This window comes from Dufourea novaeangliae, unplaced genomic scaffold, assembly GCF_001272555.1.
Source record: "Dufourea novaeangliae isolate 0120121106 unplaced genomic scaffold, ASM127255v1 scaffold299, whole genome shotgun sequence".
NCBI lineage: Eukaryota > Metazoa > Arthropoda > Insecta > Hymenoptera > Halictidae > Dufourea > Dufourea novaeangliae.
The window spans coordinates 473973-501653 of record NW_015374192.1 but is presented as its reverse complement, the minus strand read 5'-3'; the positions used below and the strand labels follow the sequence as shown (position 1 = coordinate 501653).

General features: G+C 42.0%; 2 protein-coding genes and 1 non-coding gene across 3 annotated transcripts in view; 2 read left to right on the top strand and 1 right to left on the bottom strand.

The window, feature by feature from the left end:
- LOC107192189 overlaps positions 1 to 26879 on the top strand; it is a 27916-nt gene extending 1037 nt beyond the window's left edge. Inside the window, exons 2-4 of the mRNA XM_015581395.1 lie at positions 396 to 1593; positions 3188 to 3253; positions 26778 to 26879. Coding sequence (XP_015436881.1) covers positions 396 to 1593; positions 3188 to 3253; positions 26778 to 26879 — 1366 coding nt within the window. The remainder of the gene's footprint in view (positions 1 to 395; positions 1594 to 3187; positions 3254 to 26777) is intronic.
- On the bottom strand, positions 3056 to 3128 carry Trnak-cuu. Its single transcript has one exon. It is a non-coding gene; the product is annotated as a tRNA-Lys (tRNA).
- On the top strand, positions 11034 to 27362 carry LOC107192188. The gene is made up of 2 exons (XM_015581394.1): positions 11034 to 11208; positions 26778 to 27362. The coding sequence occupies exon 2, from the start codon at positions 26931 to 26933 to the stop codon at positions 27192 to 27194; it is 264 nt and encodes an 87-aa protein (XP_015436880.1). The 5' UTR covers positions 11034 to 11208; positions 26778 to 26930; the 3' UTR covers positions 27195 to 27362.
- The last annotated feature ends 319 nt before the right edge of the window (positions 27363 to 27681 follow it).

The window sequence follows — 27681 nt, the reverse complement described above, 5'->3', positions numbered from 1 at the left end:
ACGATTCCGTTTCCATGATGCACCGACCAGGTTCACCGACTCGCGGGGCCCGTTCTCTTCGGGGCAGAGCTCCATGGACGATGGCGGTACGGGGCTCGGTCTATCCCACATCGTAAATACGTAATGATTTATGAACGTTGGAGCGGCTCGTTCCGTGGGAAAGATAATATTTACATGTTGATATAACGATCGGGTCGGCGGCTCTCATTAGACGAGAGGCCCGAGAAAACCCGCTGTGAGACACCCTGAACCGTGGGGGGGGGGGGGGGGGGGGATAGATAGGTGGGCCCGTCGTAACCATAATTTTCGTTCACTCTTCCTGTACGAATTTTTCATCGTGGCCGTTTAAGATCGAGGGCTTCTCTAGTTTTCACCTTTTTCCAATCGATTTTTAGATACGACATTGGGATCGAACGATCGCCGACGAAATCAGCGCCGCAGGCTGTCCAGCCACCCGTTCACCAAGCGCAATTGCTGCAGGACACCTTCAGAACGGAGGGTTTCTTCCCGCAGAGCGTCACCGAGAATCAAACGTTCCTCGAGGAGAACAGTTTAGAGTGCGCCGAGAAATATCCGTCCGGTTCGTTCGACTGCGTCGACGGTCGGACGTTTGGGAACGAGACCGGTTACGGTACGCCGAACGAGAGGCGACGATACGACGTGGACAGTTACCGTTCCGGTCATTCGACGTCCTCCGACGAGGGTGGCAAAGGTTTCAAGATCGAGTCCCAGGACAGATGCCGCCGATTCAAGGACACCACCTCCGCCGAGACACGGTTCGGTTCGAGCAGCGAGAGCGAGAGGAAATACATCGGATCGTCGTCGAACGAGAGATTGAACGAGATGGTCAGCCTAGAAGACAGGCCGAGGACCAAGAACTATGTGAAGGTGAAAGGGGCGAAACAGAAGCAGCTGGAGGACGACGAGCTGGACTCGGACACCAGGATCTACGGGAAGAGCCCGAAGTTCGATGAGAATTTCGGCCAGAATTTCGCCGGTCGAAACTTAAATTTCACACGTCCGAAGGATCTGATGCCGCGTGATCGTAGGTGTTACGACAGCGGGGACGATGTCTCGTTCGATGAAACGGAGATCACGATCAGGAATCGGGGTGACGGTGTTGTGTTCAACACTCTCGATGGATTTGAGAACGAGACCGTGAATGATATTTATCATAGGCAATCGGACGACAATCGTGCCGAGGATATGCAACTGAAGAATTTCGAGATCTATCCGCTGGATGACGAACCGCTGGACGTACGTTCGATGTGTCCGACCGTGGAACAGACGCAGGATTATCTGCGCAAGAATGACGAGAGGAAGTTCAGCGCCGGCCAGATCAAGAGACCGCTCTCGCAGGACGAGGATGTCTCTTCGAAGAGCGGCCGTGTGCTGGAGAGTCCTGACGTCACGCCCGGCGATGTCGGCAGGATGCTTAATCTTGGGAACGCTCTCGACGGGCCGAGGCAGGCGCAGGCGAACAAGTACCTGAGCCTGGTCACGTTACATCTGCCGGTGATATTGAGGCTCAGCGTCAACTGCCCGTTCCAGAACGTACGGATCAAGTGCGCGGAGATATTGGAGATGGTTAAGGTGAGCCGGTTTAATCCTGTAATTAATTAAGTACTGTATACGTGGTGTGTCTACAAAGGGATATTTTGGAATTGGGAAATGACAAAGCTGATTTTTAAGGGAATGGTTGGTCACTTGTTTTTAGGGATAGGGTAAGTCCGGGAGAGATGGTCCATACTTTTAAATATGTCCGAATAGTTTGGAAATAATAAATATTGTACTGGATGGTTTGTGCAGTGAATGATCTTTTATATCACATGTAATAAGTATAACACAATATCTTTGTAAATAGCTGCAGAATAAAGAAAATAAAGTTTTGGGGCTGTGGTCCATTGTTTCTGGTCTGTCTCTCCCGGACTTATTCTACTTGAGCTCTCTAACTTGATATTCGATTTAATTGGACCTCTGAATTTGAATGCTCGCATTAGAATTTATATATAGCAATTTGATGGGTCGATATTTTACTCGGGTACAATCTTGTCGTTTCCTATTGCAGATGACATATTGTTGTCTGATCTGAAAAGACAATTCCCCTTTGTATGAGTCGCGATCAGACGGTAGAAACATTTCTTTTTCAGCGACCTTCAATAATCGTTCCGTTTTGAGCAGACTATAATCTAGTACACAGAGAATTCTGAAATAAATATTACATTGTTATGATAGTTTGTAGATATCGAAGACATAAACCTATATAAAAATGAGTGAAAACACGAAACTAGAGAAGTTTCTAGATCTTTTGAATTATTCGTTTTGGAAACATCTGTCCGACAGTCTTGTCGTTACCATTTAGAAACGGGAAATGCTCCGCTGGAGCAATTTTACGTTCCCTCGGAGTTTCTCGTAAATAAACGGCCAACGTGGTCGTGTGTCGTCTTGAGGGAAGACTATTTTTATTTCTGTGAGGATCGGAAATAGTGTCCTCGGTACACGCGAACCTTGCTGATAGCGGTACTCTGATACATTATAGATCGGAAAGGACCAACGGTTACGTTAATGGAGTTGTTTTAACTGTCTATTTATGGAACGGACTCGAACCATGGCCTAAAAATAGGAGAAGCTGGATGCCGGTGATGTTTAAAGGAGCTTCAAGGTTCAGTTTATTAGTCGGCGACTGTAAATCGAGGGAGAAATATTTGAACGGAAAGTACCATGAAAGTAAAAAAAAAATGTAAAGGGAAACTTTAGTTTCACGGGGTCGTTACCTTCACTGATCTTTTATATTTGATTGAATAGTGTGTTACTTGATGTTGAGTGAATATATTTTTGGGGACACTTTTTGTAGCCAGTACAGTGGATAAAGATTGATCAATAGGGTTACCTATTGATTAATCTTTATTAATACGATTATGACTCGTGTAAGTATATATGTATAACGCAATTATGGAGCAAAGTCAGATATTTCCGGTTTTATTTATTTAAAGAAGTGAGGTCGAAAGATACAAGTAAAAGGTTTTTTTTAAATGTAAAAACAAAAAAAGTTAATCGCCCAACGTGGGGCTCGAACCCACGACCCTGAGATTAAGAGTCTCATGCTCTACCGACTGAGCTAGCCGGGCATTTTCAGTTTTCCTTCAACTGGTCACAAAAAAATCGAAAAAATGTTTATCCATTTCAGGATCGAGGACTTCCAGTGCCAGTGCCAGCTTTCGATGGACCTAGTGCCTTCGTCCCTACGTGCGAGGTAAGTACTCTTCGATCCTTTGTACCATTTTTCTTATTCGAAGTCTAGAATGTCTTTTACTGTTTTTCTAACATTGAAACAAATTGTTCATCATTAATGTTATGTGTCATGTGTTAAGCAGCGATAGAACAGTGTCAGATGTATGAAATGTTTAGATTTTTTTAATTATGAAACTTAATGTATTTTAGCGAAACTCTTTCGAAGAGTATACGATAACATTCGTATTTAGTTGCAGGAATTTCTGTGATTAACGATTATTCAGATTACAAAAACAGAACTGTTACGGCTAGCGTAATCTAGGACATCGAATTGGCGTTCGTAGCGCCGATAAAGTTTGCCCGGCGATTGGTAGTCGTCGGTAAAAGCGAGTCTCACGATTGGTCGAAAGGAGGACGACGATGTGGATTGGTTCACATATACTTGTCCCCTGGTAACCTTCAATTTACTTTAATTAAGAACAATTAGGCGCTCTTGCCGCTGCTGGCTCTTTGTAACGTGTAAGTTAAAGGGATCTTCGTTACCGACTGATCAATTATTTCGCAATATAGCTTATTAAATGAAGAATTTAACCAGCAACGAACCATCATAATGGCACTAACTACACAATATTTTATTTTTCAAATTAATCGTCAGATTCCTATATGACCTTTTCAATCGATAATTCAATAGTTTTCTTAATTGTACATATAATGAATACTTGTATGTTTGAATTATCTAATGTAATTTATTATCGCGACGGTATTATTATCATTTCAGGTATATTTTATAATTTACTGTTGTAATCGACGACATATTTCCAACGGTTCTTGTTAGATGGCGCTGAGAACCTCCAGGCAGCGCGCGAACGTTTGCGTCAATTAAATTCACCGCGATAAATTGCGAAATTAAATAGGCCTGCAGTCAATCCCGTTCATTCTTCGGACTGTGTAGGACATTATATAAACGACTACTTTATCGTAAGCCCTGTAGGTGTCCGAATTAAATTTGGCTCTCTCGATTTTTCACGAAACTGATAAGCCGTATCGTTAATATGAGATAATGCTGTTACATTTACGTGCTTTTCTTAATGGAAACAGTTATGTTCGTTATCGCGAGCGTGTCATGTTTGGGAGTATGGAGTATTTCTAATTAAAATTCAGCAACTGTATTCTCCAGCACAGGCGCGTTCTTAAAAAAAATATCACAGGAGTGGAATCTAGAAGATTCAAACTTTATTTTTGCAGCAGCGTATGGCATTTCATGCATCTGACAAAACATGTATCGTTTTCGCTAGAAAACAATTTACAGCAGCCTTCGCCACTGCGTCGTGTCTCCATTTTTTTTTTTTTTTTTGAATTTATATTTAATTCGTTTCGGTCATTGCGTCGAGCGTACGGTTCACGATGTTCCGCGACTCGAGTACCGTTTTCTGCAAATCCTTTGTTCTTTCTTACCTATGTTTTGTGCAATTTCGTCGACGAAAGAGAACAAGGTAAGTACGAAATAAGGTACTTTGTCGTTTTTATGACTAACCATGTACACACGTACAATAGCCTCGTTACAAAATTGATTTTCGTTCTTAATTTTCATACGTTATTTTCAGAACCGCTGGGAATATTTTAGAACGGTACTTCAGAATCCCTCCAAATTCAACCCCTCAGCTTGTACACCCCCGCAAATATCAATATAATCCTATTGTTTTAATAATTTCCCCAAAATTTTCACCGTATCCCCTCGATTTCCAATTTCAATCCGTCGGCACGTTGCGTACGAACGACCAACCTCATGCGAGCTGAACGAAATTACACAGTGTGAAAGTAATTACAATTCTTTGTATTTCGAAAAATGGCCACTGTTTTTCGATCCCGTCGCCCATACTGTGAAAACACTGGATACACGCGTGTGCCTGACACGCGACACACAAATAACATGAAATACATTTACGAGGGAAATATTTTTTCTCGTTCGTGTTCTCGCAGTAACGACGTAAAAATTGAAATGAAAAAAAAAAATGGTCCCTCGGTGCCAGTATTCGTTCAACCTGCTCGAGGTATATATTCTTTTCAGCAAGACGACGACGCACGGACGGATCCCATTACAACCAGTTCTTCCCGTTCATGCGAAATGTCAAAACAAGATTATCCACGTGGCTCGGGCTCGTTTAAATATTCCGTGTCTAATTTCACGTGGCCGTGTGATTACATCGGTCGCGCTTCGTACGCGATTATACCCGCTGGTCTCACGAACTGGTTCGGTTTCTGAACCACGGCAATTACCAGCCTCCCCCCCCCCCCATCCCTGAATACCCGCGGAACGGACATTTAACCGCGTGCCACGTAAACGCTCCTCAAACCGAAGAAGCAGTCGGTGAAACTCGACCGGTTCCGTTCATCGTTTTGCTCCTTGCAACCGTGCCACCTCTCTCTTATCGTAATCGCTCCCGACAGTTGGACACAGTCGAACATTAAAGACCGATCACGCGATCTCTGGACGTAGTTTCCCGTCCCCTCCTCCTTCTCCCTGGGATATCGATCTCCAACAACCAACGGAACTTCCGTCGTTAGGGGCTACCGTTGCGAAATGGTCCCCTTGTGATTGCGGATATATATCGCGCAACAGTGGACGTTGAACGATCACCCCAAAGGTGGGATGAATATTCCTGTGGCTATAGTTATGAATTCATATTTATGAGTTCGTATTTATGAATTCTAAACCACGTTTCTTTATGACTCTGTTTTCCATCAAGTTTCGCCAAAGTCCAATGGTATCTGATTGGTTTATTATGCGGTCGACAGACGTTACGATCCGCTAACAGAATACAGTTGACTCTTGATATATTGCTGCCGAGGCTGTAGAAAAGTATGTGTGCAGGGGAAGTGTCTCACGCGGCAATATAGCAAGCTGCAATATATTCAAAGTGACTGTGTATGTTGCCTTTGATTTTCTCGAACCAATCGAAGACTATAAATTTCGACGTGATTTCGACTAGCTGCCGATAATAAGCTTATCCGATCATAAGTGAACGGAACAATGATCGATCGGTGCTTTGTGGGGCGGAAAGGCGGCGAAGTAACATGCACGAATTCCGGATCAGCGATGGCCACGTGTTCCGTCCAGCGGAATCTCAGCCGGTGCCCTGCACCCGAGCCAAGTTCAAACTGTCCTGAATTTCTAACACGGTATACGCGATTTCTGTGGTATCTTGGACCGTGAAAGAGGGGGAGACCCACGGGAATTGTGGTCAGGTCATCCGGAGGTGTAGGCTAGGTCCAGCGACCGCAAGTGGCTATAAGTGTCCCGTACATCAGCTCCATTAAAGATCTAATTGAATCCCTTGTCGTGCAGGCTTTTTATCACTCGCCACAGTCTCTGTTTTTCTTCTTACTTGAAAGAAACCGTATTATAATCAGTTGTTTTGCGATGTTCCTTACCTGTCAAGATCGAAGAAAAAATTTCGTTAGCATCGGTCCACGACCAACGCACGAATCGGTAATTGGATTAACGCCCCTATTTGACCGGGGATCCACACGTATATATTCGTCGGGGTCGGTGACTTCTTCCTATACGTCTTCCAATTGCCCAGCTCTGGTGCGTGTCTACGTCGCCAATTTGAAACGAGTCCACGTGCAATCGCGAGGAACGCATTAAATAAGATAATTAAAATGTTACAAGAACTTAGTTTCTCAAATCTTTTACAATTTTTTTATGCAATGTGTAAGTGAAGACATTAGTTCATAAATTTGTAGATTTTTAAAAGTTTGTCATGTTTCGGATAGAAATAAATTGACGTTTATCGTCGGTAGTTCTAGTGTTAATTGCTCGTGTTCTTATGCAGAAGACGTTCGTAATCAGGCTCGCTGACGACAACCTAGTAGATACGGCGACGCGCATTCATTTACATGAAATCGGAGCTGCGTGACGTGAACGTGTGTAGGTACGCGTGTGTCGCGATTATCACGTTACACTATGAAATTGTGGGTAGGAAGACTGATTATGTCGCGACGGACGACAAGGTCAGCGTTCACAATTGTGTGGACACAAAGTGAATCGAATTCCGAGGGCGAAGAATGGATTCAATGGGGGTGCAAGAAGAAAACAAAATGGCTGGCGAACATAAAACTGGGAATGGGGTGGAAATAGTGAAATTTCTCATGTAAATCCTCTGCCAGCCGCGTAGTCCACGCTCGGTTTGTAAGCCCTCGCGTAAATAACCGGCTGCCTGCCTCTAGAATACCTTTGGGAATATTACTTCTGATATATATTTTCAGGGACGAATTGAAGATGCGTGGAATACTCGATTCGATCCCTGTTTGCGACAGAGCAAAAGAAATTTTCTTACACGTTTTATTATTTTGTTTGTGTGTTTTATGAAAATTATGTATATCACAAGGTAAATTGTACGAGCAAAATAGAGAGGGGATTATTTTATTATTAGGTGTATTTCACTATGGTTTCAATATGTAGTGACAGTACAGTTTAAGTTCTAAATATCTTCCCGATTTTCTGTATAATTAAAATTGAGGGTGTTAGAAAGAAATCTCGAATATTCTTAAGATGGCATAGTTTTGTTCACTCGAACCTAATTCTGGTTTCTTAGTAAGGCCTTTATGTGCCCTTTTCTTTCTTTCCCGTTTTTTGTTTTATTTCACCGACGCCAGAAAAATGTTTCGCCAAAGTTGCTTATTGCACTTTAACTGTTACGTCGATAATTCGATGAAAGCGTCGATATTGGCGGCGGCAATAAACGACCGTCCCCGATATCGGCGTGGTCCCACGATAAGGAATTTTTCATTTAGTTGCCGTATATTCTTTCCAGTATTGACGCGACCTCGAGCAAGGTTATCTGTATCGGGCTATTACGCAATCTCGTGTAATGAAAAACCGTGCATTGGAACGTGGCTGTAATATTCGGAAATAAAGATAAAATGTGCATCTGTAAACATGAAAATTTCTGATAAACGTTTCGACCTCGATGTTAAAGACACGATTGCACTAATTATAGGTGGTTTCGATTGCAAAAGTGGAGCGTGGATTCGTCTAGAATAATTTAGTCGCTTTGAACACTTCACTTCGTTAACGTAATTCATGCTCGGGACTGTTACGGTTTGAATAATTTAAATCATAATTAAATTCACTTTTCAACGCGAACAGGGACCGTATAATTACATTTTAATTATAGGAATGGTGTAATAACATCGGAATATTATTAAATAATTATAATTGTTACTTATATTACAGAATGACGAATCGGTCATCAGATTGACAAAAATGTTTCAATCGACGTTTCTTAATGCAGAAGTTTCTGTTTGCGTTACAGATTGTTCCTTTAGGGGATGAAATGTACACCTACGAATAGATTGAATTGAAACCCTTTACAAGATTTTAATTACATTACGATTTAAAAGTACGTGCTCGAGCTTCGTAATTAATGAAGGCGGAGAATATTATTTCCCCAAGACGAGATGACATCTACGAAAGCCTTGTACTATATATACGGTAGTCTCATGAACCCTTTCGCTGCTTTTGCCCGTATGCCATGCCAAACAATTTATTCTACTATTCCTTAGTTTATATCACATGAAAAACACGAAAATGAAAACTTCTTTTCCTATCGAAAATTGTATTGGCAGTCAAAACGTTTCTGTAAGTGTAAATCAAATTTTATGTATACAAATTTTATCTTCTGAAACTTCAGATTACAAAACGGTAAAGGAGTTTTCGATTTGTACTTGCATGAGGAATAGGCATATTGCGGATTATTCCATCTTTCATGGGACACTCTGTACATAAATCTAAAATATATGTTTTCCCTATTTTTATGACAAACGGGACTAAATTAAGCGATAAAAAAATTGGAACATTTTTGGACCACATTTCGTAATTTTATTGAACACCGAAAGGGTTAAATATTTCATACCCCATCTCATACTTTCGACTGACTCTGCAGATTCTCGTCTTCGTGGAGAAGAAAGTGCTTGAAAGTTGAATCAACCTCCAAGAACATTCGTATACACATTGTCTCCGATTCTCTCGTCGCTATCGACGCATTGATTCCCCGTGGCTCGCGGTTTCCAACTCATTGGTCGTTACGGCTGACACGCCTTCCGCGCTGTGCACGCAATGGCTCCTCCTAATCTATAACAAGATAGCGGCGAAGTGGTTCAGCCGGCTATCAACAAGCCTGACGTACACTCCCGGGGTTAATTGCGATCCGTGGTCACGGCGAGGGCTATTTCCACCGCAGTTTCGATCGTCTACTAGGCGTTTCCATCGCGGATAGTTACGAATTATTTGCGGTTTTCCGTGGCTGATTGGCAAAAAACCCACTCCCGCGTGTTACAACCGTCGGTTATTTCCCGTTACGCTCGCCACTCGTGTTCATCGACAGAAATGGTTCTTCCTTGCTGGGTTATCTTTTCTAATCGGGGACTGTTATGATCGATCGATACGCGATACCGAGATTGTAATTTGAAAACACTAGTATATTCAGGTCAACGGGAACTGTTGCGTTAAAATTTCGTACTCGCCTGTAGTGTCCAGTACTATCATCACGAGTTTACAAATCTCTCCGTCTGGTATTCCGAAACGATCTAAATATACTCTAGCTATTTTCAGTAATCAGCTACGTGTGGAATTAAAGCACGAAAACAGTAACGTCTAGACCACCTGATAAACCACTGTAATATTTATAAATCTATCCAGCGAGAGTATCAAGATCTGGTCTCCAATTCTCTATGGATCAATCCATATTTCCGTTTCCATGTCGAAGCACTTTTACTAAACGGTTCTCTTTATTCATCGATTTTATATTTTTTTTAACCTGTGTTTCACACATTTTTAATCACGAAAGAAAAATGCAAAGTTTTGAAGTCTCGAAACTCGAAACATTCTTGGGTTTCATGGAATTTCGAGGTTTATAATAAATCCCTCTTATTTGCATCCATATGTGTCTCCATTCATCGGAACGGCAATTCCATTGAATATTCTCCATCGAAATGTTCACGGGAGAGGTATTCGCTACTAGTGTAACCAGTTTTCTTCGATACCGTTATCGCTTATCGACCCATTCGGCGACGGTGTCAGTTGTCGCAAGATCCGGCGATGTTTGATTACCCGTAGACAAAACGTAACAGCGTTAATTCAGTAAATGTATACATTTTCTAGTCAATGTATGTCATTTACGGATCTGGTTAGTAAATTTTACATTTCTCGTAGGCTTTTACATTTCTGATTTAGTAAAAGCATGCAGAAACAAAAATGTAGTTAATTTCTATAAACACTTTTACTAGTATTTGTTCCTATGAATCATATAACCCATAAACTTTGGCATAATAGGAACACAAGAACTGTCACTTGGTACAGTGCCAAATGAACAGTCAACATGATCAGAGAAAGATTTCATGAAGTGTCAGTGTAAAACGAAATGTAGTTCAAGAAAATGCATAAACGCATACATTGACAAGTGTACACATTTTGACTGTGTAGACATATTACACACACACATATTCCGCTGGGCCTTGTGGACCAATCAGCCGCGTGTCCTAAGGGAAACCGACGAATCACGGTCAGTCTATAGCGAACGACCGGTCGGAGGTTCTCTCGTCTGTTGCGCCGCGCGCGTTCTCTAGCTTCCTCCCCTTGGCGGCTCTCTCCCGCGCCTTCTCGCGACATCGCTCTTCCGCGGGTGCTCATTCGCGTGTCAGACGTGGTTGAGGTAGGACGCGCGGGTCCCGTGCTTCCCTTGCACGCACCGTGCACGACGTGTGCATATCTACATACACGAAGAGAGACATCCCACGCTCGAGGCCACACCGTGAAACGATTCCACGTGCGACACAGCGTGTCGACGCGTATACATACATAACGGCTTGCCTTGGCCACGACACGGCTTTCTGGTTTCCGTATTGGAGAAGGACTCACGTGTCTCACTTGCTATCCATCACCGTGTGTGCGTGTTCATCTGCCTTCTGTCACAGGTACGTGGTGGGTGCTAACGTCAAGGGCCATTTAACCTCCTACCCCTACGATATACGGTTCGGAATATACTTACGGCTGTCATTGCACGCTTCCGTGTCGGATAGTGAGTATCACGGTGAATGGAAATTTCGTGCGTTTTTATTTTAACCTCTTGAGGGATACCGACATGTATGTGTACATTTAATTTTTCTTTTCGAAAGCATATTTTTCTGATTATTAATCCTAGAATTATCAAACCCGTCAAAATAACGGATTACAGATTGATTAGATAGTGAATTTGACCATTTCTGAAATCATAATGGTGCTTTCGACGGAATTTCTGTTAGCTTTTAATTTACTACAGATTTTATTTTATTTTAGTATATTATTTTATTATACAATTTAATTTAATATACATTCAATGCTGGTACTTCTAGCGTTAACAAATTCGTCCCTGAAGAGGTTAAATAAATACCATTCTATTGTTTTTACGGAAACTAATTTATTTAACGAATGACATAGTTTCCATTAGTGTCTATATTACTCTTTTCCACTGTTCCACGAATTTCTTAATACCATCTTCGATAAATTCTTGTGGTACAAAGTCGTCTCACCAAAGACGCACAAACTTTTCGTCCGATCCAATATGTATCGTACCTTAGATCGAAGATCTCTCGTGAAGCTTATGGGATTTGTGGATCTTTAACCGTGGTCGTGTCTTGCCTGTATTCGGTTCTGTTGTTGAGTGCACGTTTGGGAATCTTTAGTCTCTTAATTTCAATAGAGATTCGGTGTTGTATCGTTCGATTGCTGAAGACTTCTGATAGATCTCTGTGAATTTTCTATTTCTCGTCTGTTCGTCCCATGAATCGTTTGTACTCCAATTTCGAAGTTTACGATCAAAAATCGCGCGGAATTCGTCGCGAGAAAATTGAAAGTCGCCCGGAATGCGGCATCGGGATCACGCGCATTGGCGCATTCAGCCATTGTTTTTCTGGGTCAGACGCGCGACCTTGTACATTTGCGCGCGACTCCAACCCCCTGGGGGCGGGAAGGAAGGTGGTAGTATGTACTTCCGTAATATACAGGGTGTTAAAAAAACCATTTAATGACTTAGCAGAATCACATAATTGAATCTACCATGCTTGTCGAATAATTCGACAGAGATATGACATTTTCGAGGGAGTTCGCGATTTCTGTAAGAAGAACATACCAATTGTCTATGGAAATTGAAGGAGGAGACGTGGAACACCTGCAAATATCGAAAAGCCAATAGTAAGTCAATCATGATGTTAACATACAAAAATGTTTATGTCTCAGAAATAATTGATCCTCTGACTTATTAAGTCTTTCTTACTCAGTACAGTGTGTGTGTGTTTTTTTTAACACCCTGTATATCGTGAATTTGAAACAGTGGGGCGGGCGCATGCGGCCGATAGTCGCCATGGCAATGAACGTGTACCCGAGGCATTGTCAGTCGTCAATCGAAACTTAATCTCTGCGGTGGAGAAACGGGCTCGATAATTGCCTGGACGGAATTTTATCGATGGCGACAGTGTGGAACGTCAATAACGCTCGGGTATCGTTGTTTACGTTTCCCCTTCTCCTCCACCACCTACGTTTGTCTCTTTTTCTCTGTCTTTCTCGAAGCGATATTGCAAGTTGAGTATTGTCGTTCGACGAGTCTTCTCCAAGTTGCGATGCTAATATCGACCGTGGCTCTCTGGCCGAGTAAACTGCGCCGCGACGACGCTTCCCAACGTGTAAACGTGTATGTCCGGGCTCTGTGCACAAGTTTCGCCGGGGATTTACGCGAGTTTCGTTCGCTGGTCGATCCCACCACCTTCCCCAAGCGAACTGCTGGACGATTGAACAAATTCGTCGTGACGTGTCGGGGGTGGACATGCAGATTCTCCGATAATGGGACCGGACTGACGGTGGAACGCGTGGTTCGCTGATAGCTATTCAAAGTAAGACCGCTGGCTCGCAAGAAATTTCGCTTGGGAAACTCGATACCCCAGATATTCCGACTTTTTTTGGTTTGAAATTCCGCAGGATTGTAGGGGACTGCGATGGAAGTATAGAGGAATTTTTCATTTTTGCTGATATTCGGTTCTTCTGGGTGAAACCACCCCTTCAAGGTTTAAATGTGTTTTTTTATTCTCTTGTATACATACCCAGAAAATTTTGATTTCTGTTTTCTTTCAAACTCTTCAGATTTGTAGGGGACTTCGATGATTCGGAATTTTTCATTTTTGCTGATATTCGGTCCTCCTGTGTGAAACCATTTCTTCAAGGTTAAAATGTGTTTTAACGAATCTGAATTCCGTCATTTTTATGAGTTTGGTAGTTCTAGTATTAATAAAGAACGGGGATCAAGAGTAGGATCGAGTCAGTCGATACACAAATCTCAAAAGACTTGCGTGTATTCCATAAAAACAAAGGACAACTCGATCGATCAAATACGCAAGTTAGAAACTTATTACGAGTTGGTTGCTCCCATTTGTTCCTATATATTACACACAGAGGGAGAGAGAGAGAGAGAGGGAGGAATCGTTTAATGGGAACGATCGATCATTCGAGATATCTTTCCACAAAGAAAAAATAAACGTGATCGTGAACGAATCTGTAATGAGATTCGATCGAGGGGGATACGTACATGGACTCCGTAAATATTTCCAAGTTTTCTGGCGAGGCAATCGCGACGGATGTTGACGGTTTTCGGAGCCGAAATTTGCGCCGGTCTCTTGACCAGAAAGCCCCATGAATAATTCACGACGCGGATCTCGCGTACCGGGAGTAATTGCCGGCGAAAACACCGGGGACCCACCCCTCTCCATGGGCGTGACGAATTCACCGGGGGAAGCTTGACAAGGTGATTCGAGCCAAATTGCTAATGCTATTGCGATGATACCTGTAACGAGATTATTTGTCGTGGTTCCTCTGTCAAGGTTTCCGCGGGATTCGCAGCTACGTTCGAGCCTTGCGAGCGGCGCTTGGTGGTCACGTACGGCCCGGGGAAAATATAACGCGACGATGACGAAACTAATCCTCTTTAATCGAAACTTCACACGTTCCGGGAACAAAACAGATTGTGGAGGTGTTTTATTTCGGGCTGGTGAAGGTTTTTGCCACTATGTAACCAGGAAAACAGTTGGTTCTGTAAAAATGTGTACAGTTAATCCTCGATGAGTGTTCGAAGGCTCCTCGGCACTGAACATGAAATATTTCGTAAGCCAATGGCCATATATGGCTGAAAGAAATATAATTGGCTTGAGAATTCTAAGCTCTATTAGTGTGCTAAACCTCATTAACACTTAACAGACGGGTTGTTTTTTCTCTATCTTTCTCGGTTTCCGGACATTTTTTAAGAGAATTAAATAAACATGTATGCATGGTTTTCAAGCGTTGCAGTTTTATTAAATCAACACTATTTTTGATAAAAATTCAAGCAAAAACGTAAATCTACGTGGCCCGTCCGTTAAGTGTTAAAAGGGCAGCGTTACACCTGGAGAACTGTACTTGTAAATGCCAATTTTGTCCATATTCGTTTTATCACATCTTCGATTTATTCCATCGACGTTGCATAACAATAAGAATGTGCGTTATCATCTTTATTATAATTTTCCAGACAACCGCGTATGCACGTACGTTCTCGGGAAACGGAAACAGTTAATACAAACGGTGACCTCTCGTTTCATTTCGGTTTTCATAAATTCAGCCTAGAAAACACGCGAATCAGCATAAACATCCAGGCGTCTATTTATCAATAACAGATTCGGTTGTAGGTGCCTGCAGCGTTTCGACACGCGCGAAGTAGATGCACCTATTTATAGCCAGACACGCGATTTTCCTGTAACTTTGCCTGTTTACTAACGTCCACGCGTCACACGTCTTGACCAACACCGTCCAGCATAGAGATTCACGTTTGTTTTGCCGAATACGCGCGATAAATTCTACCAGTCTCCGATTCGCGTGTAGAATCCTATTGCTCTTCGATGTATATATAAACTGTTCATTTGGCAATGTGATGAAGTTCACTGAAATTATCAAAAAAATTTATGTTAACCCTTTAACGACCAGATCTCAGAAAATGTAAGATATGGAAAAATCAAATTGCCTTCATTCAATGAGTCCCTTTAAATGTAATATTTAAACGTATTTAAAATGTTTGGTGATACAACCAATAGGTAAGGAGTTATTTTAGGTAATAGTTCTTATGGACTCACTCTGAATATTTTGTATCTTGTTATTTTGAAATCAAAAATATCGATATTAAACAGACCTATTTTTTCATTTTTTATTTATTTCTGGGGGAAATACTTGAACTTCTCAACTTAAAACATGGAGATCTACTTTATATTAGTAAAACTACGGATCCTTCCGGACAACAGTTCGATAATAACCGGCGACAGAATTTTGATGCACTTTTAGAATTTGTTAAAGCGTTGAATATGCAAAGTTAAGGACAACGCAAGTGGTTCGGCAATAAAATTAAAAAAAAAAAAAAAAATTCAAAAAGTGAAGTCAGTCTACTTTGGCCTCTGAACGGCTCGGTATAGTGTTGTTCTTCGCGGGATAGTGCGTGTTCCCAGTGTATCGCGCAGTTTATCGCGTATTAATTAACCGTCTTGTGCAGTTATTTCTCATGAATCATCCCATTATCGTATCTGGTTGCAGCTGTCCACTCCGATGTGTTACTCTGCCGTTGCTGAAAAGAGGTGAAACACGTTCGCGAATCGAAACAGGAGGACCGTGACCGCGCAACAATCTCGTTGCTGTGGAATTGGTGACAGGCGTTTTCCGTTTCCGTTTGCGGTTTTAATGGAATCCTTCGGCACGGTTCTCGGCCACTTTGTCGCAACCGCGACACTCCGCGCTGTGTTGCACTTAGACCGCGTGTAAATGCATTTTATGCGCCCGTTTACGGGGGAAAATGGTGACATAGTTGGCGAACAAAAGGCTCTGGAACGTATCGAGGCTCTTACCAGTGACATACCGATGTATTCAGAGTGGGCGATGAAATTATATCAGAGCCATCTGCATCTAAATTCACGATTTTATGGTTTTATCTATATTTTTTGCATAATTACACAAGTTAAGGGTAATTGTGTATTTCTGATGGACAGTTTGTTCACCCTTAACTGGTAAGGTGGGGTCTTAGGAACCCTATAAATATTTTATCTTTATTCATCAGTTGCTCGAAGAGATACTTTTTTATTTCTGTATATTCCTCGAATAAAATTCTATCGAACTCGGTGCACACAGGCGATGATGGCCTTGCCGTTGCAAAATTTTTAGTGACGTGTTGCTTTCGTATGCACGTTGTCGATGTTTGCAAAATCTGTCGCGGAATCGTTGCGTTACAGTTGTTTCTTTGTTTCTTCGCTCGATTGAAAACACATATCCAGCGTATCTTCGCAATAGTATGTACTCATTGTCCATGTTCCGACCGCAAAAACACATTCAAAATCTAAACTTCGACCAGCTGGAAATACGGCGTCCACCCGATCGATGGGAAAACATTCACTCGACTTGGTGTGACGCAGATACAATTTTTTATTGGCCTCGTAAACGCTAACAGTATCGTCCGTTGCGACATTCAGAAACAACAGTTCGCGCCTTAGAAATCTCGGCCAAGATTCGAGGTAAAAAGAGAGAGTGAGAGAAAAAAGAAATGCATATATGCATTAGAGTTCATACCGCGACTCACCTCGCGGGACGCACACGGGTTCACGTTTTTCTTTAACGACCAGCGAGCGAGCGATATGCAAATAACGTGTAAATTTCCGCATTCTGAGACACGCTAAAAGGTCCCAGCGTCGAGAGCTCGAGCAATTTGCCCCGCGGGGGCAGTTTAAATAACGTGCCTTTTGGGAGACCATTGGAAGGAGTGAAGGGGGGGGGAGAGGGCAAGGTTTAAAATAAAATCTTTGACTGGCGTCGTGAAAGGCCGGTTAATTAGCATTCGCCTTTCGGTCCTGTCCATGTATTTTTCCCTTTTGGTTAATTTATTATCAGCACGGTTTTTGGAGGATTTCGTTCCATGGAAGAGACACACACGATATTTTGGACGTTGGACACACTGAGAATGCTTGTCTGTGGGAATTAGCGTCCGACAAATGGACTGTATTCGCAGAGCATCTAGTGATTCCTGTTAGGAGGATTAGTTTCCCCAGGGGAACTGAATCTGTTATACCTTTGGCTGCGCATGTTGTCTGTGATAAAATAACCCTTTAACCCTTAAGAATTATTTCAAAATTATGAGACTGATATACAGAGTGTCTCGTTTAAATCGATCCACTTGAATACCTCCGAAATTATTGACGATATTAAAAAATGTTTCAGACTACTGTTAACCTCCTCAGGGACGAATTTATTAAGACCAGAAAGAAATTTTGTAACTTTTTTCTGTGTGAATGTGTAGAGGTCACATGAAAGTGAACTTTTTTTTTATTTTAAAGTCAGTTAAGATTTCTTGAACAGTATTTATTTCAGACTTTCAGTAATTTTGCAATACCTTGCAACATTTACTGTATATTCCCTAAGCAATATTTATTGTTATTTCGTAATGCCTGATGACATTTTCTGTATATTCCATAAGTGTCGCAATACTTATGAACGGGAGTGTATTCACGATAAGAAGCTTCAATGCTCCTCCTTTTCACAGTCTGTCAAAAATGCATTATGAGCTGTCGTATTGATGAACGTTGGAAGAACCGGCTCGGGAAGGTCTTGAGTCAAGTACAAACACAGGCCTATTCTGCAATTTGCTAAATTGGATGTGTCTGTTCCTCCCCCCTCCTGTAGCTAGAGGTGTATCCGTGCGGAAGGTTCGCCGCGAGTACTCGGACCATGCCTCTGAATATCGTCGTCTCCTTATTAGGCCGTCTTAAAGTCGAGAGCCAATTACCTTCCCATCCACGGGAGCAGAAATTTTCGAATGGAATTAACTTGATGAACCGACTAACGAGTGTCTCCCGTTTCACCGGCTCCGATCTAATAATGCGAACGTTTGTGGATTCAGAAACGTTGGGAGGATAGTTGAATGGACCGTAGATCATTGATTACCGTTGACGTATCCTTTGACCCGTGGTTTATAATAATTCTGCATACGCTTACAAGGGAAGGACTGTAGCACGTCGATTTTATCTTTTGTAGGATGATAAAATACACATTTCTAATGATACATGTGAAATAATGGCCGTAGTTACTTGATAGTTTTGAAGGTATAATTAGTTAAACTTACATACCTAGTTATATATGTGCTGTCAATATAAGTGTCCGTTTGTGAAATTCGCGATGGTGAAATGTAAACCTGGAAGTCATAAAAACAAGAATACAAAATCAGCGAGGTTTGCTTTCGAGATGCAGGTAGAAAAATTAATGTTTAAACTGTATAGTTTACTAGAATGACGGGGACGACTAGCAGGTGAAACGAACAAAATTCTCAAGGTTTGCCGGTCGCGATCGTGTCGCTTTGCAGAGGGAACAGCTTGGTCGATGAAAGCTTGTGAAACTGCTTATCGTCGAAGCATTGATTTAACTCGACACAAGGTTGCCATTAAAGGTACTGGCAGAGTCGAGATCTGTCGGAGTCGAGATCTGTCGGAGATATAATGGGTTGTTTCTCGTGAAAGGAACGTTTTTTCATCTTTTTTACTTTTTCTCAATTCTTCTTCGGACAACTTTACGAAATGTAAGGAATTCTTTCTATTTTGTTTCCTCGTTGAAAATAGGCACAAGGTTCATGGTCACGGTAGTTTCAGGCTGACTGAGGTTTTTGGTCGAGGCTTGTTTCTGTTCAGCTGCGAAGCTAGTTCGACGAGTGTTGTTTGAAGAAATCGCTCGGACGTCTCCGTTATTTGCGTAATTGACGCACATTTCAGTCGCGGTCGTTACTTTTTACGTCATCGACGATTTTCAGCTATGAGAAAATAGCAGTTTCCTCGATCTGTTATCGTTCGCTGACGACACGAAGCAGTGATTTCATCGGCGGGAAAATAAAGAGTGTTTCTGCGTCTCGACGTTGAAATTTATCAGAATTAGTGAGTGCTATGTGCTTTTCTGCTGAATAAAAAATTAGTTCTGTCGGATTAAAGTAGATCGGCTTGTTTCGTTGTAGAGTTAACATGGAATAACTTCAATGAGGAAAGTCTGATTGCCCTGTCGAAGCAAACATTATGACGTTCGCTTTGTTTCTTCATTGACGATTAAAGGGGATGTGTCCCCTCGTGAAGTTGAACGTTTTTGCAGCTTCCTTTCGCTGGAGTGATCCTTTAGACGGCTTTATAATTGAATAAGGATAAGAGTTCCACTTTTTCCCCCAGTAATTAAAATTGTCCCGAAGAGAAATAGCCTGGATGGACGAAATGTGTGTCTGATCACGGACCTGCTGAATCTACTCCGTTTCACTCTACCGTCCCCATAATCGAAAAAGAGAAAATTTCTTTTGAGTAGGTTAACACATTATCTGTATAGCGATCAACCGCCAAGGAACTGTTATTAAATAGTTCAGTCACAGTAACAAATTACATTCATGAAAGATAACATGAACTCTGATACAGTAACGTAACAATTTCTTCTTTAACCCTGATTTGAGGATGAATTAATAGGCTTCGTATTCATGAGTACTGAAATTTAAAAGTCTATTAATAGGCCGCCGTTTAATAAAGTGTTAACGTATTAGTTTTTTAACGTAGAGAATGTAAAATGGACGAACGGACATATCTCCTTCACTGACAAAATTTGATTTGTTATAAAGTGTCACGATTCACAATGAAAATTTACACCAATATTTATTACAAACAGTCAACCGAACAGTAGTTTCGTTTCCATCGAGAAATCTAAAAATCTAATTGTTACACAGATTGCATTTCGAAATGGACGTTCGAAAGCATTTTCTTGGTACATACCTCCGTTATATACACGACCGAGAGCGATTTCAATTAAATCCAATCCGGCTGCATCGAATCTCCTTTATTTTACATATTTATTGCCTCCGGCGTTCCATTTCCCCCCTGCAATGGAAATGAAATTTGCCCGACCAGGGATCAAAAGTCGGAGCTTAACGACCGACGATTGTAAACCGTTCCGAATCTGGACGTGACCAGCCAGAGATCTGGTAATTTTTCCTATTATACTCGTATCAGTGACTGCTTTATCCAATTACGAGTTTCACACGGACGTTAACGGGGAACACCACTGTGGCGACCACGAAAATAAGCCTTTTTTAAGAATTTTTTTTTTCAAGAATAATTTCCAGTTTCCACATAAAACTTTTATTATCTAGTTTTAGTACAATATCTTAAAAGATTTAAGAAAAAAATTAATAAAAAAACATGCAGAAATTTTAATATACGATTAATCTTCTAGACCCCTTACAAAAAAAACATACTTTCAGAAGATGCATTTAACAATAATAGATTTTTTTGAAGTCTCACAGTAGTGGTTCCCTTTAATAACCCCCGTACCATCCTCCCGTCGCACGGGCGGAGCTTCGTTTCACAGCCGATGCCTGATATTTCATCCGATTAAAGCTCGTGGCAGCGACGATGGCAATACCACAGTGTTCCGGTATTGTATTCTCGAATAATTAGCGGCCTAGGGAAGGGTGGTGGGGAGGGTGGGGAGTTTCGTAATCATGGAGGGGTGAATACGGCTGTCCTTTCTCTTTCTTCCGTCCCATTTGAATCCCGCGAGAATGACGTAACCCGGAGCTTCCGGGTTTTGCTGATCAGAGAGGCACGTTACCGGTGTTGTTACTGAATCTGGTTACGCCCTTCAGCGGGCGACGAACAAAGCGAAGCGTGGATAAAGCGGCCGCGAAACGCTTCCTCTGATTCCGTTTTCTCAATTCCGGTCCACCGACCAATGCGTTGTTCCGGCGTAATGGAATTTCCTGATGTTTTTTTTTCCACCCCCTGTACACCCTACCACCATTCCCCTTTTTTGTTTTCCCCACGATTCTGACGCGATAACGTCCTTCCGCCTATCGCCCCTCTTCCCTAAAGTGGTTGCTTCTTCAGGGTGGAGGGACCTTGGAGGATATCGACTCGTAGGGCAGACAGGGTGTCCAATTGAACCGAGAAGTTAATATTCACCTGGTAAAATGGCAGTCATTTCGGTTCAGAGTATGTAATTATAGAGTTGGGCACAATTTTATTCGGATAATACATAAGTGAAAACATCAGTATCTAAGACCTTTAAACAGTTGACGAGAGTAAATTGTTCGCCAAGTGCTCCACTTATCCAAGAAGTAATATTATTTTATTATGAAAATTTGGAACTTCCATATTTAAGTAATTAAAAATGGCTAACTACTTTTTTTATCTTCTATGTTCGTTATTCGAAACTCTGTACCTAGATAATGATCTTGCCCATCTCTAGTATAGGAGAGTATTTTAAATTTTCTTGTTTCTACTCCATTCATAAAGAATCACATCAGCCGGTTCGTCGACGTAATTCTTGCTCGTCGTTCACTCGTCTCGAATTACGAAACAATTAATTTATCGATTCACGTTGATCGGGGAAGTTTTTTCGCTCGGTTCAGCGAGGACTCTCAACCCCGTAAGCGTTGAAACTTCTTTTGTTCCCCGACAGATTGTACGCGCACAAGGAGGAAGGATTTATGAGCTGCTCAGCGATCGATTCACTCGAGCAAAGTTCACTGCTACACAGCTATTATTAGAGTCAGAACCACGACGTGTCATTACGGTCGTTGTTGGAGGTCTGTCGGGTTGCTGCACGTGAAATGTCATTTTACGTGCGGTTTCGATTTTGTTTTATTCGACTATCGGTTGTTACACGGCCTTGTTAACGTTTCAGAACGTTACGTAATGAACCAGCCGCGAGCTTTTGTGTACCGCGACCTGATTTTAATTCGAGAGCTTAAATTACGTATTTTCGTTTCTCTTTGGAATCCAGGAATTAGAATGGAGTCGGCACAGTTAATTGGAAGCTTAATACATTTCCGTCTGAAATATTGTAGAAAGTCGCGATCGAAACTTTTATAAGTAGTAACATTGTACCACAGAGAAATCATACCTACTATTTATGATCGATTGTTGGCACAATACCTCGTTAATATTATACGCGATGTTACAAAGGGGTTACATTCAGAGGTCGTGCAAGTGTTCATTAAAGTAAGTCCGTTTCAAAATAGTCGACCATACTTTCAGATTTATTAAACCTCTTCAGGGACACGTATGTGTATGTTTAGTTTTTCTTTCATTCGAGTATCATTCCGAAATTGTAATGAAATATTCACTAGAAAATTCCCCAACCAAACAGGGTACTCTACTAATCGATTGTTGTTACGATTTATAAATATATATGTATATCAATTAAATACACCTGAAAAATAAAGAAAAAAATATTTCTTCTGGTCTTAACGAATTCGTCCTTAAAGAGTTTAACGCTATCGTTAAAATAATTGTACCATTTGGAGAAGCAAAGCAGTGATCAGGTGAAGCTTAAAGCTTTAATGTGTCCAAGTTTCAATGTACTTCGTAACCCACTTTTAGAGACGTCCTGTACATCGGTACACGGCCCCGTATCGAGTGTACGTCGTCTATTTCTCCTAATGGACCGTTCGAGTTCGTCGAAAAAAAAAAACGTTCCCTGCCTCGTCCGGTTCTCGACTTGACGTTGCCTTAAACTCCATCTAATCGGTACTAATAGCCGCCGGAGAGTCGAAACTGGGGCAAAACTCGGCGCAGACCACGCCGGTGGAAGGTCGTCTCGCGATGAAAGTTCCCCGTTTCGGGACTTAATGGCTCTTGACCAGTTTTCACGGCTTATTATCGATGGACCGTTTCTCCTCGAGAAACGTGGCTTCTAATTCAGGGCGACTATCGATCGAAGATTTATCCGTCCCCGCAAAATCGATCGGTCCCGTTCGATGTTACATTCTTCGTTAATCTCCACATCCATATCTGTTTAAGCTGAAATTATCGATATTATTAGATCGCAGATTTTATGTATTTATGGTCTATAAGAGTCAGTAAATTACAATGAAAGATAAAACTTTCATCAGATCCAACGACTTTTCTCTATTTTATTCTGAACTGAATGTGATACTTAAGAAAAGGAAGAAATTTCTACATTTTCTCTTGTTTTTAAATAGTTATATAAAGTTTCAATATAACTTTTCATTTGGAAACCTACTCATAATTCCGCGCAAAATTCGCTAAAGAACACTGTGTGCAAATTTACTTCTCCAACATTCTGTTCGTTCAAAATATTATTCAATTCACGATGCTAACCATTGCATAACCAACCACTCCAAAACCGATGCTAACCATCTCCAATCGTCAGGAATCAATTTTCACGATCGCCAAGTCGATTGAATTACACCCCCCACCCCTCGCTCCAGCTGTTCGTCTGATCCGAGAGGATCCACCCACACTCGCTACAGAAACTCTGCCCGCGACAAGGTTTCGAAAATTTCCAAACTCGAACGTTATCGATCGTATCGGTGTTCGTCTCCGGCCGGATTAACAGTTTTCCCGGTGGCGGTCGGTGTTTGCGTTGTAATCGTACGGGGGCATCACGTGCACGGAATTGCACGGGAACACCGTGGGCGAAGTTTCGTCGAGTTCCGGCTTCGGGGGTTTAAGCGAAAGGGGGGTGATGGTGGCTTCCACCCTCTGTCGGAGGCTGCACGGCGAAATGGCTGAAGTTACTTCGATTAATTCTCGTTTCTCAGCGCGCGCAGGGAAGTTGATGAAGCGCCCGCGGCATCAGTATCTGCGTATTAAATGCCCATAAAACCGGAGCACCTGCTAACGAAATTTCCAGTCGCGCGCGAGCGCTCGACGGAGTTTCGTAGTTTTGCCTCCACAGAAATGGCCCCATTAAACCACGACGAAAAGAAGAAAAAATTAGGACGTTTTTTTTTTTCAGGTTTTCGTTTTCCATCGCGTTCCTTCAAATTGCGCGCCGAAGGCCGTTTCGAACACGAGCGTTCGCAGGAAGTTTTTGATGACCGCATTAAAAGACTCGTGAATTTTCCGAGTAACATTTCGAAAATCATTAGGCGAAACGAACTTTTGCCAACCGTGTCGAACTTCTCTCGCTGTCTGTAGAATATAGGAAACTTTTATACTTTCATGTGTTTTGTTTCTTTTTCGCCTTGGAGATTAAGTTTGCGCGCGAGTGAGGCTCGTAAAAGAGAAATCCCAGGAGTGGAAGTCGAGCAGTGAGAGAAATAAGAGTAGTAACCGTTAGAATTAGTAATTCCGTTACTATTTTTAGAAGATGCGAACAGGGTTCGTTAAGAATTCATACGAAAAGAAAAATTACGAAAAATTCGCTGCGAGCTAGTGAATTAACTGTTAAAGTAGGAGGAAAGGCGAGTATTCCCTGACATTTCAGAGTCTTCATTATTATGCCGTGTCAGATGGGTGCTCGTAATATTTTTTATTTTACGCTTTTTCTTTCAAGCCAATGTTGTTAAACAACTTTTTCGAACGGTACAATGTTCGGTGCAACTAGTACAAGAAATTAGTTTTTTCCATTTTTTTCGAAAACTTTTTCGAATTTCAGAAAACTCTCAACGGCACACGGCGGTACGAAACCACTACAAACTAGTGCAACAATTATTTTTTAACTTTTCACAAAATGGGCGGCTAACTTCACGCACATCAAATTATGTTGCCTGACCCGGGGCTGGTTTTCGAACAAAGAAACGCCAACCACGACCATTAATCGACGAGGTGTATGTACGAGTCAGTGGTGTTTGTTTCCTGTGTCGTCGCGTAGTGCATTGACGTATCCATGGGAGCAAAGTGCATCGGATTTGATACGCTTTAATCTTTAACGCTTGTAATCTCCTGGTTGGCGAACAGTGTTTCGTTCGTCTTGCAACTGGGTGACCGTTTTTCCAACTTCCGGCTGATCTTTCACGCGAGTGAAAACGCCCCCCTAGAAACCAGGGGGGAACAACAGTGTTTGTTTTTTCGCATTCCCTCCCCCCGACTCAGTTTTTTGCATGATGCACTTCCGGCATCGTAACTATCGGCCTGCCGTATACGAAATGTTCTTCTTTTCAATGGCGACGCACTGATCCATGCCATTTCGGTCGGGTCTGATAAATGTCCATGATCGTCGATGCATGTATATTCTTCCGGAGACGTTTAAAAAGTTCTGTTCCAGTTCCCTTCCGTTTCCACTGGATTCGAAAAACGCAAACATTGAACCTCCAACGTGTTAGGTAATTTCCTCTAAAACGTCGCTCGCCATCGTTACCTCGTGTTCACTGTGTTTTTACTACTTCTCTTATATAAAATGTTGGCTTTTACGTCACAACATCAGAGACACTTAAAATTAATTATACAAGAAATGTTTCCAGAGTTCTGCTAACTGTGTTGTATAAATTGTTTAGTTTTTTCATTTTCGTCCATATTACACTGGAAGTTTTTAATATAATTTATGTTTAATTGTATGCACTTATCCTAGGCGCGAAACTAGTTTTTTTTAAGCCATCTGAATAATGTTTTTGATAGTCTATTCGTTAAGTTCTTTATGTTCCGAAATCTGGTTTTTCCACTTTTTGGCAACAGTTGATAGTTGCTGGGTGTCCGGTGGATGTGGGAGTAATTTCCGGCTCGAATCGTTTGAAACTAATTTTTCAGAACACGATGGCTCTGTGAGAATTCACAACTTCTTCGATAGTTACAAAATTAACACTTTTCTTCTTCCACATCGAAAAGTGCATAGTGGTCCAACAACAGGAAAGTAATTCATTAACTGCAAACATAATGTTGGGTATAAAAATCATTGTTCTTATATATTTGAAACATACACCCTTCTTCTAGACCTCCATTCAATTATTTCCATGCTTCCACGAGGCACAATCAACTTGGAACAGAGACCATTGTGTCCCCTAACAAAGATTCAAGTTTCCCAACATCCAGTAACCTCACGGGTCATCTCACCCAAGGTTTAATGTCACCATCGATCCAAAAGCTTCGCCTGTTCCCAAACCAATATCTGGCCACCGATAACACAGCCCTGTGTCGCGTAATACATACGTATATCGCGAGTAGCACGAGAACGTAGATTAGATTACGCGCGCGTGTCTTTCACGGAAATTAGAGCTCCTCTGGAGCTCAGAGATTAAAGACCCCCTGGCCAGGCCTTGAAAACTGTTATGATATCGGTTTAGGCTGTTGAAACAATTGTGAAGAATCAAGATGAAAATATCTCTAAGAATCAAGAATAAAGATTCAGACTACAGTAAAGATTCGATGAGAGTTGGACAAGAAGTTCCTCGTGAAAGTTTCTACTTCCTAAATATGCTTGCATGCATATCATGTACAATCGTTACTGAATCGAAACTGAATATAGTCTGAAATTTAGGTTCTTCATAACAGTTATTTAAAATAAAAGTTCTTCATAACTCTTTCAATCAGAACCTTCATAATAACAGTTCGAAAAAGTTATTTTCGGAACCGTTACAAACCCTACCTCTGGCCCAGCATTCCCTGTAAATCTCTCTTCGGGGTCTATTGTGCGTGCGATATGTCAGAGCACATGGCACGCGGGAGACCATCCTCTCATTCATATGCTTTGTCTTGTCTTTCAGGTAGCGATACAATTAGCCGGTGGCAGCGTCGAAGCGAAAGCAACCAGTAGTAGCTGCTCGTCATCGGGACACGCGACAGTTCACGAAGAGTCATCCAGCTGAAGGATCATCGATATCGGTCCCCTGGATCCCAGAACGATTCACATCGAAAAAATGACGCGAATGCTGCTCCACGAGCCCGGATGGAAGATCGAACGGAAAGGCTCGGCTCTGCTGATGCGACGGGACAGCACCCATACGAAGACGACCCGCGTTTGTTTCCGTTGCGACGTGGAGGTCCGCGAGTTCGAGCGTGACGAGGATTACACAGTCGAAACGGAACCGGAGGCAGCTGCCAGTCCGCTGGCGATGTGCGCCAGTTGTTTGGCGGCCCTTTGCGTCACCGTGATCCTACCATGGCTGTTGATCGGCGGTTAAAACACCGGCCCTGAGGACGTGTAGCGATCTACGGGGGAAATGGACTATCTACAAAATACCTTCGATCTAAGGAAGAAATCGTACGAAGAGAGCATCGTCGAACAATACTTCTGCGCGTTGGGAAGAGAGAAGCTATAGATCGTTGTGATGGTTTGCTCGGAGGACCGCGACCAGAGGATCGAGAATTCGGGAACGGGGTTAAACCGGAGGATTCTTACCGAAAGAACCATCCGAGAATTCGTAAATCGTTAAAACCTGAAGATTGCTCTTCGTGGAAGAACGATTCGAGAATTTATGAATCGTTAAAACTTGAAGATGGTGGGAGAAGAATAATTCGAGAATTCATAAATCGTTCAAACCTGAAGATTGCTCGTGGGTGAAGAATCGATCCGAGATTCGAGGATCGAATATGGATATAGTTCCTAAAAATTGTATAGCTTAATCGACTCGTCGATAGATACCAGCCGGGGATCTCTTCAGGGTGAGG